A 13729-nucleotide genomic window follows, 5' to 3' on the forward strand; every position below is an offset into this window, starting at 1 on the left:
CATCATTACTTGATTTCCTGTTTGGCTATTTTCTGATACCCAACAGGGGAGAAGGTTTCCACCTATAAGTGATCAGAACAGGCAGAGATGGAAGGTTAGACAATTAGGACTGGCTTGCCTCTTGTCTTTCCCTGTGTTTACACAGAGAAGGAGCTGCCTTAGTCTTCAGAGCATCAGCACCTGCATGTTTCAAAGCAGCAGTACAGTACCTTTCTTAGCTGCATTTGCTTAATAATAAGGGGAAAACAATTGTCACCAGAGCATGTGAAGTGCTGCTCCAAAGCTGGTTTGATGTGTGGGAGCTTCCTCCTCCTCTTCTGAAACCATGGGGAAAGGCAAAGATTCTGAGGGCTTCCCCATCTTCCTTCTGGCTGCTGATGGAATGGGTTCTCTCTTTTCTTTGGAGTCCTACAATAGGTAGAAGGGGTAGGAGGGCTCAAACCTGATCTCCTGTTTTGCTCCCAAATAAATGTTAAACAAGACACTTCAATGTTGCATGAGTCCCCTGCTGAGATGTTGAAAATTTTGGGATTGGATCTTAGATATTAAGTCAAAAAGATTGAGCTCACCATCCACCTGATGTACTGTCCTTACACGTGACTAATTCAGATCTCTAACATGGCCCCATTTTAAGAGTACTCTGATATTTAAATATGCTTTGATTAAATATCAATAAGTAGCCAGTTTAGAGCCACCAAGAACTTAAACATAAAGCTAGACTGCTCTTATGTTTGAGACCTTGCAGACTTTAGAAGAACTAATCCTAAGGAATAAATAATATTTGTAATATCAGAGATTTAAATGAATTTTTGATTATAGTGAATTATGTGTCATAATAAGTAGAGATGCAACATTTGCTTAACTTATTTCAGAGATTTAACCAGACATTTGTAAGTTTGTAGTTTGATCTGCTAGAGTGCAACTACTTGTATCCATTTATGACTATCTTTATACATTTCTGAGAATGTCAACCAATGGAGAAAAGGTGCATGTTTCTTAGCATAATGGGTGTGGCGTGTATATGTATGTGAGGGGGGTGGGTGGGGGTGGGGAAATTGACCTTCAGTAGCTGTGGCTTTGTAGTATGGGCCCTGAGGAGAATGCTGTCAGTAGGAAACCAATGTGAACTGCACCTGCTTCAATACGATTTCATATGTGTGGAGCAGGATGGGTTGTTTGGTGAGCCACAATAAAGTGGAGCAGTCTGGGGGTTTCTGGATTCAAGTTTGTCACCTTTTGAATCAGCACTGTAGCTGACTCTTGGACTAGGTCTACACTAGTGCTTTTTATCGGTATTGAAGTGCACTGATAACTGTTGAAGCAGATTATGTATTCTGTATACCACTTTTCTAGTGTTATTTCCTGCTTTTTATTCCGTATTATCCAAAATACTGCAACAGATGTCATTGTGTGCGCCATGAGGTATAAATGCACAAGAGGGATATAGCATCACCATGATGGGATTGTATCAATATGACACAAGGTGTAGATCTGGTGCTTGGCAGCAGTTGGATCTGCAGCTACTAGGAGGTGATAATGTGTGATGCTGAAAAAAACTTCAGCTCCTGATTTCTGCATATTAAAGTATCAAACCTCTGTTAAAGAGCCAAGAGCAGGGTAGCCCATTTGTTCCTGTTCAGTTGGCAACCTTATCTAGAGTGTATCACATGAGGTGGACAATGAAGTTACAAAATGAGGTAACTAATTCACAATAGCCCCCATCATCACTTTCATGATAGCTGGTCTCATAGGTAAGGTCTGGTAATGCTGTTTACTGACTTGGTTGTTGAACTTCTACAATAGCAGCCATACTGGTTTCCAACTAACAGGCAATTTGCTGGACTAAGAAGCAAGTTGATTGTCTGAAAATTGAAGCTATTGCTCTTCTGACAACAATGACAGCTGAAAAATCCAGGTGGGAACACAAGACCTTGATTGAAAAAACACCTCGTGTGAAACTGGATTTAAGCCAATATGGCTGCCATGTCTGGGGCTACTACAAGTATCTTGAAGTGGTTTTTTTTTTCTGCTCAGTTGCAGTTTATTAGATCTCTGTCTTGTCTCCTGATGACTTCCAATCTGAACCCCAAAATCTCAATGTCTTCTTTGTTTCTTTAAGGCAGCCTTCTCCAACCTGGTACCCTCCAGATGTTTTGACTACAACTCTCAGCATTCCTGACCATTGGCCAGGCTGGCTGGGTCTGATGGAAGTTGTTCCAGGACACCTGGAGGACACCAGGTTGGAGAAGGCAACTTTGGAATAACCTATTAATCCATTTGTTTTGATTTTGTTCATATAGGGGTATGATCAAAACTGAACCTTTATTTTATTGCTTTGCTTTAAAATTGCTTTCATTAATTTGTATTATTCATGACTTCTGCTCTGATATAGAATATAACTTATAAATGAGTGAAAATAATTATTGGCATCTTGATCCCAAAGATTTGCCCCGTTGTAACACTACCTCAGTGGAGTTGGACTTATGCTATTATTTATCTTCTGAATAACATTTTTTGTTAGAAGCTATACATATTTCAAAAATCTCTGTATACTTCTTGAACTGGTTTCTCCCCCCTCCTTTTTTATAGGTTAGAAAAAGAGAACATTCAGCACAGTTTTAGCAATGAGGCAAAGACCCGAGCCCTTCAGGCCCAGCAGAGAGAGCAGGAGCTGACACAGAAGATGCAGCAAATGGAGGCCCAGCATGATAAAACTGGTAGGTGGTAGGGAAAGATTAGAGCCTGGGCACTCACTCACAAGCCCGGCCCACGCCTTACTGTGAAATGACATCAGGAACACCTGTAACCTTTGGCTGGCCGAAGGGAGCAGATGCTAACTACACCGGAGATTCCGAATTACATATTAGTTAGCGTTTAAAAGAGAAAATGGAAAGTATTGCCCACTGTCTGTTGATTTCAGAGTGCTGCTCTCACATCTGTTGCACCATCTGGATTATGAGTTTATTTACCTGTGTTCAAGAAACGTAAAGCTGAGAGGGACCACAACAAAGTAGAAAAACAAAGGACTTGTTTTTGGCTGGATTTTCAGGCACACATGTTATATAAAGAAAATAGCATCAGAAGCTCTGCAGGAAATGCTCTGAGCTTACAGTTAGAGTCTCCTGAATAGCATTGAACAATTCCCACAGTACACACATTATAGCTACTCTAAAAGCTTAATGAGTTTGCTTCAGAATCCAAACTGGAGAAAAGCTTTAGCCATTAATCGGTACTTAATTCACTGTCGCAGCTGGATGTAATTCACTAGCTCCAAATTAATATGTTCCTTTATTTAATCTTTGCAGCCTCACACATTTTTAGAATTTGTATATTCTGCCCTCCTCAAATATAGATAGATCTTTAATCTTTGCAGCTATGATAACCTGAAGTGTGCAGTTTAAATTGATAAATATGGGACATTGGCAACAGCTGGCAGCCTGACTGGAACCTGATGTGTCTCAATATTTTGGCATTGCTGATCTGTAATTCTTTACCTTTATAGTGTGAAAGTAAAATGGATTTACAAAATTGTTGACAATCAAAATATTATGTGTGCTCCTTTAATATTGGGGATGGATAAATTGCTTTTTAGGTCCACAACAAAACTGTACTATGAGCTTTAGAACTGCAGCAGATTTGCATATTTAAGCTGAAAGTAGCAGTATTCACAGAAAATATGCATAAATTGCATATTTTCAAAACCTGAATTTTCAAATTACAGTTGGTAGATGTGTTGCTGTTGGCAATTCACTGAGTGCCCAGTAATGCATTAAAATGTGTGTACAGACTACAAATGTTGCTGATCAGTTTAGTAAGAGGCATGGAATCATGTATCCCTGCCCTCCTAAGTCTCTGTATCTGGGAAAGGAAAGGAAACATAATAGACAAATGGCTCCAGTGTGTTAGGCAGGCAGCAGGATGCAGGAGAAAATCTTAATTCTACATGCCTTCCCCCACTGGGTATATATTGTGAACTGCAGCATCCACATGTACAGGTTCCACTTGCACAAAAAAGAGAGGAAGGGATCCTGTGAAATGAAGTTAACTGATGTGGGCATTTACTTTTATTCATTTATACAAATACTTCTGTACCACTTTTTCATCAGCTCAAAGCCATTTGCATCGCTTTTATATGGGAAGGCCATGGTTCACATTAAAGGTGATATAATTCACGAAGGATGGCACATGAATCTGAGGCTTGCTTCTACATCGTGAATTAGGGATGGGTGAATCTGTCAATTCTGGTTTCACTCAGTTTCTCATTTTTGCAACTTTCAGTTTGTTTGGTACTATTTCCACATCAATTTGTGATATAAAAAAAGTCCTCATGAAAATTCAGAGAGTTTTGTGCACATTTCTCCTAGTATACATATCTTGTACACTCTTTTTCCTAATATATACATTTTTGAAAGTAATTACCCCTAATATAAAGCATCTTTATGTTAAGTTCACTAACGTATGCATTTTTGTGTGCATGTTTTACATACTTTCGTGTACAATTTTTAACTGGAGAACTGCATCACAAAATTCAGAAAAGTGCAAATATTGAAGTATAACCATAGTTTCTGTATTAATTTGGGAAGTGCAAATTAGATAGGCTTGCATTAAAATCTGAACTGAATGAATTTTTCACCCATCTCTAATCCTGATATAACCTACATGTGTGTACATTGGACCCATGTTCTTGCTGGAGTGTGCAGCAACTTCATAATAATGAATCAAGTTAATAGCTTTTACAATGTCATTTATTTACTTTTGGGATACAGATAGGGACCACAGTGGACTAATCATGACCTGCAGGATGAAACCCATCTGATTATGCCAATTATATACATAATGAAGGGCCCTAGGCCGCTTTCATCTGCTTTCTTAACTCACTGTTACCTGTTGTTCCTGATTGGGGTTTGTAGTCTTTTCTTATTGCAGTAGGTGAGGTTGTATGATCTTCTTCCCCTTCCACAAACCTGTTTAGTTTTTGGTGAGACTCTTTTGTCTTTGAATGTTGAAGATCTTAATGATTTGCAAGAGTTACTCCTCATTATGTTTGGCCCTGTGCCTTTCACTATTGTTGGCCTTAACAATGTCTTCTTTTGCTTTTATGTACTCATAGTTCAGTAGCCATATGAGCAGACCAAGTTTGTGTATAGAATGAGCTCTGCTGGGTTATTCATAATTCTAGCCTCCAACCAGCTTAGTTATGAGGGTGATGTTAGATGTTTTTTGGGACTGTGCATTGTGTGCAATGGAGTGTGTGTGTGTTTACTTACCAGTGATATTTCTAGTGTTTAGCATATACCAGGGATGGTCTCATCCTTGTTAAGTTGGACAGGATAGTCACTAAATATGTGTATATTTCTTATCTGCTAACCCCTCTTCAACAACTGAGGCTCTGCTCTGGATTCCCCCATGAAACAGAGTGAGCATTTATGAGGAGCTGGGTCTTTCAGCCTTGTGAAATGCCCTCTCTAGGATGCCCTCCTAGGCACCAGCACTGATTTTTTTAGACACGAAGTTAATACCTGGCGTTTTAGAGAAGTCTTTGGCATGGGCTGATTTCTGCTTTTGTTGTTTTCTTCTACTGCCTTGGTATTGCATTTCCCCTTTTGGGGGGAATGTTCTGTTTTTATGGTTTATATCAGGTTTGGGCAACACGCATCCCATGAGTGTGTGGGAGGGGGCATTTTTGTGGCCCCTGCTGCCCCCCCACCAGTAAATTGGTAGTGGCAAAAAGCCACCAATATTCCTTTAAAACAAGGCATGCAGGGAGCATGCACCTAGTTGGGAAGCTGAATTTAGCTCCTGGAAACCTCCAGGAGTGTGATTTTGCTTCCTAACAAGGCGTGCACTCCCTGCGCACCTTGTTTTAAAGGAAAATTTCTGCTTTTTTTGCTGCTGTGGCACCAAATTTGGGCAACAATTTCAGTGGTTGATTCCAGAAAGAGGAATTGGCCCTCAGATCCATGGAAGTTGCCCACCCCAGTTTATATGGTTGTTGTTTATGTTCCTGTTTTATGCCGCTGTTTATGTTTTTGCTTTGACATTGTTGTCTTGTTGTAGATCTGTTTTTATTGTTGTAAGTCTCCCCGGTTTCTTTTGAAGAAGAGTGGGCTATTACATCTTTAAATAATAAATACATACTTTTGTCTTTGTCAGAATTTTCCCTAAGCAGTGCAAACTTTGTTTCTGCTTAGTTATGCAAGTGCAATGCAGTGTCTAGGTGCGTTGCATTGGATCACAGAGTTTTACATATGATCATGTCTCAATTCATGAGATGCTTAGCAGAGTATAGTACTCTTAGATCAGGGTTGTCTTGCCTTGCTTAATATCCTTTGCTGGCCTCTCTTCTTGTGCTGCTAGCTCAATACTCAACTGACAGCCATCTCTATTTCAAACTGTGTTCTGTTTGAATTATGCAGCAGTGACACCAATCCTAGCAGGCCCATCTTTGCTAAAAATGAATGCAATTATTTGCTTTATGACTTCATTCTACGTAAGTGTATTAGGGGAAATGGGACTATTTGTGGCATCTCTCTGCATTCCATACAACACTTCTGTGTATAAGCAGCTGTGACTTGGCAAGATACTCAGAACAAGTTGTCATTTATTTTTTCCTCCCTTATCTGTAAGATCTCACTTAATTTGCTTGCATTGGGGAATGGTACTTTGTGCCTATTAATATTTCTAATATGTGTAACAAGAAGGGGAAAAGTAAGTCACAATGTACAAAAATATGTCATCTCAATTTCAATTATGATAAATTGGTTCATGGATGAAGGAAGTTGAATTTTATCTGCCCTTTAACTGAATGAACTGTACATTGCAGTATTATATTTTCTAATAGATGTCTGATGTGGAGTGGTTTACAACACTGAACATTTTCCCTTGGAATATTGTTTTCTGAATTAGTGAGCTAAAGATTGCAGTCAGTTAAAACTGAAATATATCTGGATTTTAGATGTGGTTTTGAGAAATCTGTGAAGTTGTGGGGCTCTGGGACATTCACTAGAAAATTCCAGAGCCTGACTTGTGTAGGTAGACCTCATACCGATAATACAATATATTCCAACTTTCCCCCCTCAGCTATTCCCATGTCCTTTTCCAAATGTTATATTGCCTTAATTATAAGTACTTGCTGTACTCTTTCAGTGCATTGCTGGTCGGTATTGAGTCTGAGAGGAAGGTCAAGGGTTAATTCAGGGAAAACTTTTGGATATTTTTACTTCCTACAGAATGGTCAGATTATTATATAATATCTGCCTACCCATTTTCTTTACCTGCACTTTCCTGTGCTGTACCAATTCTTCTTAGCTGTTTTGGTTATTCTTCCATTTTTTCTGTGATACACTCGGTATATAAATCTGACTCACAGGATACCTCCAGCCTTTTTCACACAGAAACGGTTTTGATTACATCTGGTGACAAAACATGAGAGAGAATATTTTCCTAAAATCAGATTTTTGACATCTAGTCCAGATTAACTAGGGACAGAGCAGACACAATTGGCAAAGGTTCATAATATAAGAACTTAGTAGGCAAATGTATGATGTGGTTTGGTATCACTGGATTGATCTGGTAATATAAGCTGAATGGTAGATAAGGCATGGTTTTATAAACATATGAATGTTTTGTTGTTGTTGTTGTTCAGTCGTTAAGTCGTGTCCGACTCTTCGTGACCCCATGGACCATAGCACGCCAGGCCTTCCTGTCCTGTGCTCTCTCCCGGAATATGCTCAAGTCCATATTCATTGCATCAGTGATGCTATCTAGCCATCTCATCCTCTGCCGTCCCCTTCTCCTTTTGCCTTCAATCTTTCCCAGCATCAGGGTCTTTTCCAGTGACTTTTCTCATTAGGTGGCCAAATATTTGAGCTTCAGCTTCAGTATCTGTCCTTCCAATGAGCAGTCAGGGCTGATTTCCTTTAGGATTGACTGATTTGACTGCTGATTAGGTGTACATGGCATGCTTTGTCAGTGTAATGTCTCCTAAAAACATTACATTTAGAACTGCTGCATAGAAAACTTTTAATGTGTGATATATATAATGTGTGATAACTTTTAATGTGTGATATATATATAATGTTTGAAAACTTTTAATGTGTGATATTTATAATGTATAGCTATAATGGCTGCTATACAGGACTACTTTCCATGTAGAACTTTTATCATGATTAGTAGTGCTGAAGTGAAATCCCCCTTGCCTGCCCCATTTGCCATTCTGTTCACAGGTGGCTAATTGGCAGGCATTTTTGTCATGGGTGTGTAGTTTTGGACCCCCTCAAATGGTTTTGGGGAACTGGCAGTTACCATGGCAACAGCTTCCTTTGTACGCTAGCATAATTTCAGAGGTAGTATAGAAAGAAAGCATGGTAGCTCCACTGGACATATGGCAGCCAGAGCTGCCACTCCCGTAATGAGTGCCCGTCCACAAAACAGTGTAAACCATTTCATCCCCTAACGTCACAGTCCCTGTTTTGGGAGAGTGTTTAGGAGGAGCCAGCGATTTCAGGGTGATTTACTAGAGCCCAAGTTTGAAGCAGTTTTCAGATTTAAAATGGGGAAATGAGGACAAAAACTAGACAGCAGATTGCATGGTACAATATTTGTCATAAGAAAATGTTATTCCACAGTGTATGTCTCATAGAGGAGACAGAGGACTCTTGCTATTAGTGAGAAGAGCCAAGGGACTCCATTCTTTGTTCACTGAGCTTCCATCATGCAGATTGAGTGGCTGATAAGTAAGAGCACAGTGCACAAAAAGAGGCTTGAAAATGTGTTTAGCTTAACACTTTTGAAGGGATTTCCCTTTTGCCGTAGAGAGAAACTTCTTTAATAAAAAGCTGTGTTCCATTGTTAAAATAAAAATTCAAGATACTCCATCTAAAATGTCCCGTATTGTGTATATATGTAAAATGTATGATTTTCTAGTAAACGAACTGGATTCATTGCTGAGATCCCAGAACATACTCCTATCAAAATTAAAAGAAGAATGTTGCATGCTGGCAAAGAAGCTTGAACATATCACAGAAAAAAATAGGTATGTAATGTTTTTGACCTTCATACCCAAGCTACTTAGAGGCTTGCTTACTACTTACAAATGTTCAGTAGAAATTTGCAGCTTGATAAGCTATGAGGTCTAAGTGCACACAGAGCAGAATACATAGGATTGTAGTAAGTGCGGTAAGAACTCATGGACTGTGCTTCCTTTAGAAGGAAGACTTCAATCTCTGAGGCTTCCAAATATCCAGTGTCCTGTTGAGCTACTGCCCGCAGCCCGGGGGGAGTGACAGTGTCAATTTTCACCTCTCCATCCTCCTTTTTCTGTTTTTTCCTCTAGACAGGCCTGTGAGCCTGTCTAGAGGAGGCATGTTGCCGAGGGCAGGGAAGGGGCTGGATAGGCCATAGGATTTTTTGTATCCTGGCCTCTCCCTGTCACATTCCTTCATCCTCCCCCTTCACCCTCCCCCTTCACAATCCACACACTCCAGGCTACCAGGCTTCAGGCTCACTACTTAATTAATGACTTACAAATGCAAATTCAAGGAAACTCTCAGACTACAATGAAAACAGCTAATCCGCACATTTACAAATATCAATAGAGGAGCCAAAGTGGAAATTAGAGAAGATGCCAGCAGTCTCAGCAAGAACTTCCAGACTAGCTTCGCAGGGATGCCCCTCCCTTAAGGTGGCTCCCTCCTACATAGGCTTTCACGTGAAGCCAACCTGGTGGAGCATCTGAGTCCGCCTCTACCTTTTCCCGCTTCACTCTGCGATGGACCCTAGCATCCCTCAAGTCACGCCCTTCACTCTCCTCCTCCCCTGAAACCTGGGTTCTCATGGAGGAAAAGGGGGGAGGGCGTTCAGGCTGAGCCATCTGAGTGTCAAGGTCTTGAGAAGAAGGCCTTGCCATCTCTGAGCTCACTAGGGAGGGAGCCTCTCCCTGTTCTGGCTGTTCCCATTCTGACTCTGAGCTGTTAGACATCTCCACACGCTCAGATTCATTCCTGACACTCCCCAGTCCTCCCTGTCCACTGGAACACCCCATTTCTGACCTCTCTGGAGTTGACTGAGGTTGCTTTTGCGACTTCAGAAAGCAGGCACCACGGTTCTTTCTGTGGTGGGGGAGGGGGAAGGGGAGAGATCGGTGTGTGTAACCCCCCTCCCAAAGTCGTAGCAGTGTCTGTGGATTCAGGAGGGGTAATCTGAACAATGCTATGGTCCCTGAGACACTTACCAGGTACCATAGGATTGCTCTCTTATATTTTAAATTTTCATTTTATGTTTTTGGTCTTGGGAAGGCATGGTTTCCTCCTCTTATTACCCAACATACACATTTAAAATATGACAAAAGCCGGGTTAAGATCACATACACAGCCACTCTGATATGTACATTACTTTATTTTACCCTTTTCCATTTCTGTTCAGTCAGGAAGGCATGGTTTTGTATGTAGTGTGGGCCACTGCAAAGCCTTCTTACATGTAAATATTACATACATGCATCAGTTATATTTAGATTCAGCTACCACATGCCTACCCTATACGCAGTCATTATTAATACACCTGTGATGCATCCACCTGGGACACAGATAATTGGTATAGCAACATGTAAATAGGGTGGTGCATGTGGTGACTAAATTTAAACATGATAGGATCCACATTCCTTACACATGTAAGTGTTTTTCTTGTGGCATATATAGCTTAGGTATTAAATAGTGATGTATTTGATGTATAAGTACATATTCTTTATAAAGGAGCGGATACCTGTTTTCCACTTTGCCTATTTATGGGTTAATGTGCACTCTATATGTCACCCTTGCAAGAATCAGGTTCCTACACCTGATTAAGTACCAAACATGCAGGGTGTACTTCCTTGCACAGTTGTGTGTTTAAATCTTATTGCTGCAGTTGTTTAACTTGTTAATCTGAATAGACAATTGGGACCTTAAATAAAAGGTTGCAGTGTAGTGCTCCTCCACATAACCATGCCCTCTTCCAGGATACTCAAACCATTCCTCTTCTCCCTCCCACCTCCAGCAGGTCAGCAAGCATTCTGTGATCACTGAGCATGCTCGGTCCTGTTGGGCTGTTTTTTTGTTTTTTCACTCTGTTTTGGTTCTAAATGGGTTTTTTTCCTGCACTCCTACAAATACTGGGGTTCCCTCAAGTCTCTTGATACCTCCCTTTTGTGTATGGACGGTGCTGTTCTGGCTACATAAAGATCAACACTCGGAGAAATGAGATTGATTATCAGTATATATGATTATGACTACATTAAATTCTCATATGGTATATCTGAATAATAATAATATATTACTTCATATATTCTTCCAGGAATATTAATGCACTTAGCATTTTTTATTGTCATAGCTTCGGTTAGGCAAATATATATTTTATAGTCATAGCTTCGGTTAGGCAAATATATATTTTATTGTCATAGCTTCAAGTAAGGCAAAATATATTAGTACGTTCCAAGGCAAATTTTAAATGGAGAACAACAAGTTGAAGTGGTGTTGCTGGATACTGTTGAGTGTCAAGTACAGTAAAAGATCATAGAAGGAGTCAGGCACCATTTGTTACTCAGGGTGCTTCTGGTTCTACATCTCTGTCTTGAAATCTAAAATGCAGTAGGGGCTAGGAGCACCTTTCATCAAATCCATCCCATGATTTTTACCTGGCATCCCCCACTTGTGCTTTCGTCACTTTGAGACTAGACTACTGAAGAGTAATCTATATGAAACTGTCCTTGAAAATGTGTTTGGAAGCTTTACTGGTGGAGAATGGAGTGGATGTCTATTCTGTAATTGAAATTTCATAACCGGTGATTGGGGCAAACTGCTTTTCAAGACAGGAATCAGGCAGATATAATGTTGTCTTCATTTTATTCAAGTTACATACAAGCTTTGGTCTATATGCTCCCCCATCCATATTATAAGAATTAAATTAAAAGTGTCTAGTGTCCCTGTTAATAAACTATTTTGAAATCAAGCTCTTTATTCAAAGCCTATTTCTTAAATTACTTCCCAAGGAAGTGAATAATAGTTGTGCATGAGATGTGGCTAAAAATCAGGAAACTAAAAGATTTGAGGTAAAATGCTGCCATGAATTTTAAGAAAACCATCTTGGAAATAGATATAGCTTTGTGTCTGGGACATTGGCATTTGTTAACCAGATGCTTCAGGACGTAGTCAAAAAGCCCTCTCCAGATAATGTGCATTAAGCTCTGCCCCCAAACCCTGATTTATAGAACTTTTAATGAATTCTAGCATCCTTATAGGTATGTAATAGTGATCAGAGAGTACAGTTCATAGACAATATGAGTTAATTTCATTCCCTGCAGTTAACCAATGCAAGTTACATTGTAACTGTTTGTTACCTCATTCATCTTCGGCGTTTATTCTCTGGAATTGGCTGCGTTTGCACCTATTTGTGCACTGTAGAATAATATTGGCATTAACAGACTACTTACTTTGAACTATACAGGGCACCTGTGGTTTGGGGTAGGCCCAAGAGAAGCTGTAGAAATACTATTTTTTTAGCAGTTGTATAGCTCCTGCCTGGAAACTTAACAAACAGAGGCCCTTTTCCAACTGTTTGTTATGTGGAAAAGGTAGAAGATGTATAAATTATCTTTGATATTTTGGGATAATACATTTTCAAACCCAGTTCCAGACATCCTTCTGCTTAAGCTTCACAAATTAATGTGCAATAAAGACTCAAATTGTTTTGGTAAGATTGTCTAGAAGTGTAAAATATTGGTTAAATATACATAAATATATTTATGTATTTATTTATATCACATCTGATATTAAGTTCAGACTTATATCAGGATACATAAAGATGCATTTATGTTATGCAAGTGGGTTGCAAGCTTGCTTTACTGTGTTTGGATGCTTCTTTAAGTAATGTATTAATACAGCTTGTCTTCAGACATAATTGCTGTGTGGAATCGATAATGATAAAAATGGTCATGAGCGAAAATTTTCCTACATATCTGGGCGGGTCTTGGAAGTGCCGAACTTACTCCCCTCAAGCTGCACAGCTGACACTGTGTACACATGCAAATGTAAAAATATAGTCCTTTAGTGTTCTCTGTATAATTTTGCTTGCCCTTTTTTGGATTGTCTCAGAGTTTGAGGCTTGTGGATTGATACTCAACACTGTCCATTGTGTATTTGTGATTTGCGTTTTGTAATTAAGGGCAACAATGGGAGTCCATTGGGTCTCATTATATATAATGGTTGGTTTAATTTGTTTCACTTCTATCTTGTTAATTGTAAATTGATCATTAAGATTTGAATTCTAATCTGTCACTAGGGTTGAGTGAATTGAAGCTAGAGAAATGATCCTGTTTTTAATCACTGATGATGAGAAACAAATTTTATAATTTTGGTGCATATTGCAGTCCATATATTTTAACACTGTCTTTTATGATGTTATAAATATTGTTAAATGACTTTTAGTGTAGTTTTACTGTTTCACTATAATGGATAAATTATATTACCATTTTGGCAACAGTAGGCATCCAACTGTGTGAGTTTAATTGAAGTAAAGAACACGCACCCGGTTGAACTGTTTTTCTGCATGTTCGATTGATGCTGTATTGGATGACTGCAGTCATTATACTCAAACACCGGGAGTAAAATATTTGCCCAAGCTAGAGGATCAGAATACAAATAGAACTTAGCTGAAAACCCAAACCATTATTGTGATATTCAGTCCTTTTACTGAGTTG

The 13729-nt window shown here is 39.4% G+C and overlaps 1 protein-coding gene across 24 annotated transcripts in view; it reads left to right on the top strand.

The window, feature by feature from the left end:
* The window catches only part of SDCCAG8 (SHH signaling and ciliogenesis regulator SDCCAG8), a 175608-nt gene that overhangs the window by 82407 nt on the left and 79472 nt on the right, over nt 1–13729 (top strand). For 11 of the 24 annotated variants that reach the window (XR_014786806.1, XM_084828234.1, XM_084828232.1 and 8 more), the window contains exon 14: nt 2590–2717. The exons of 2 other annotated variants lie outside the window; for them this stretch is intronic. Coding sequence is in view for 18 of the 22 variants with exons in the window: in XM_084828234.1 (XP_084684360.1) it covers nt 2590–2717 (128 nt within the window). In the remaining 4 variants the exon portion in view is untranslated. Of the gene's footprint in view, nt 1–2589; nt 2718–8925; nt 9035–13729 lie in introns of those variants that run through there. 11 more of the 24 variants (XR_014786805.1, XM_084828224.1, XM_084828222.1 and 8 more) reach the window with 3 other exon arrangements.

Source organism: Heloderma suspectum, chromosome 1 (assembly GCF_057233095.1).
Source record: "Heloderma suspectum isolate Gila_16-S chromosome 1, 16-S_ref, whole genome shotgun sequence".
Lineage (NCBI taxonomy): Eukaryota > Metazoa > Chordata > Lepidosauria > Squamata > Helodermatidae > Heloderma > Heloderma suspectum.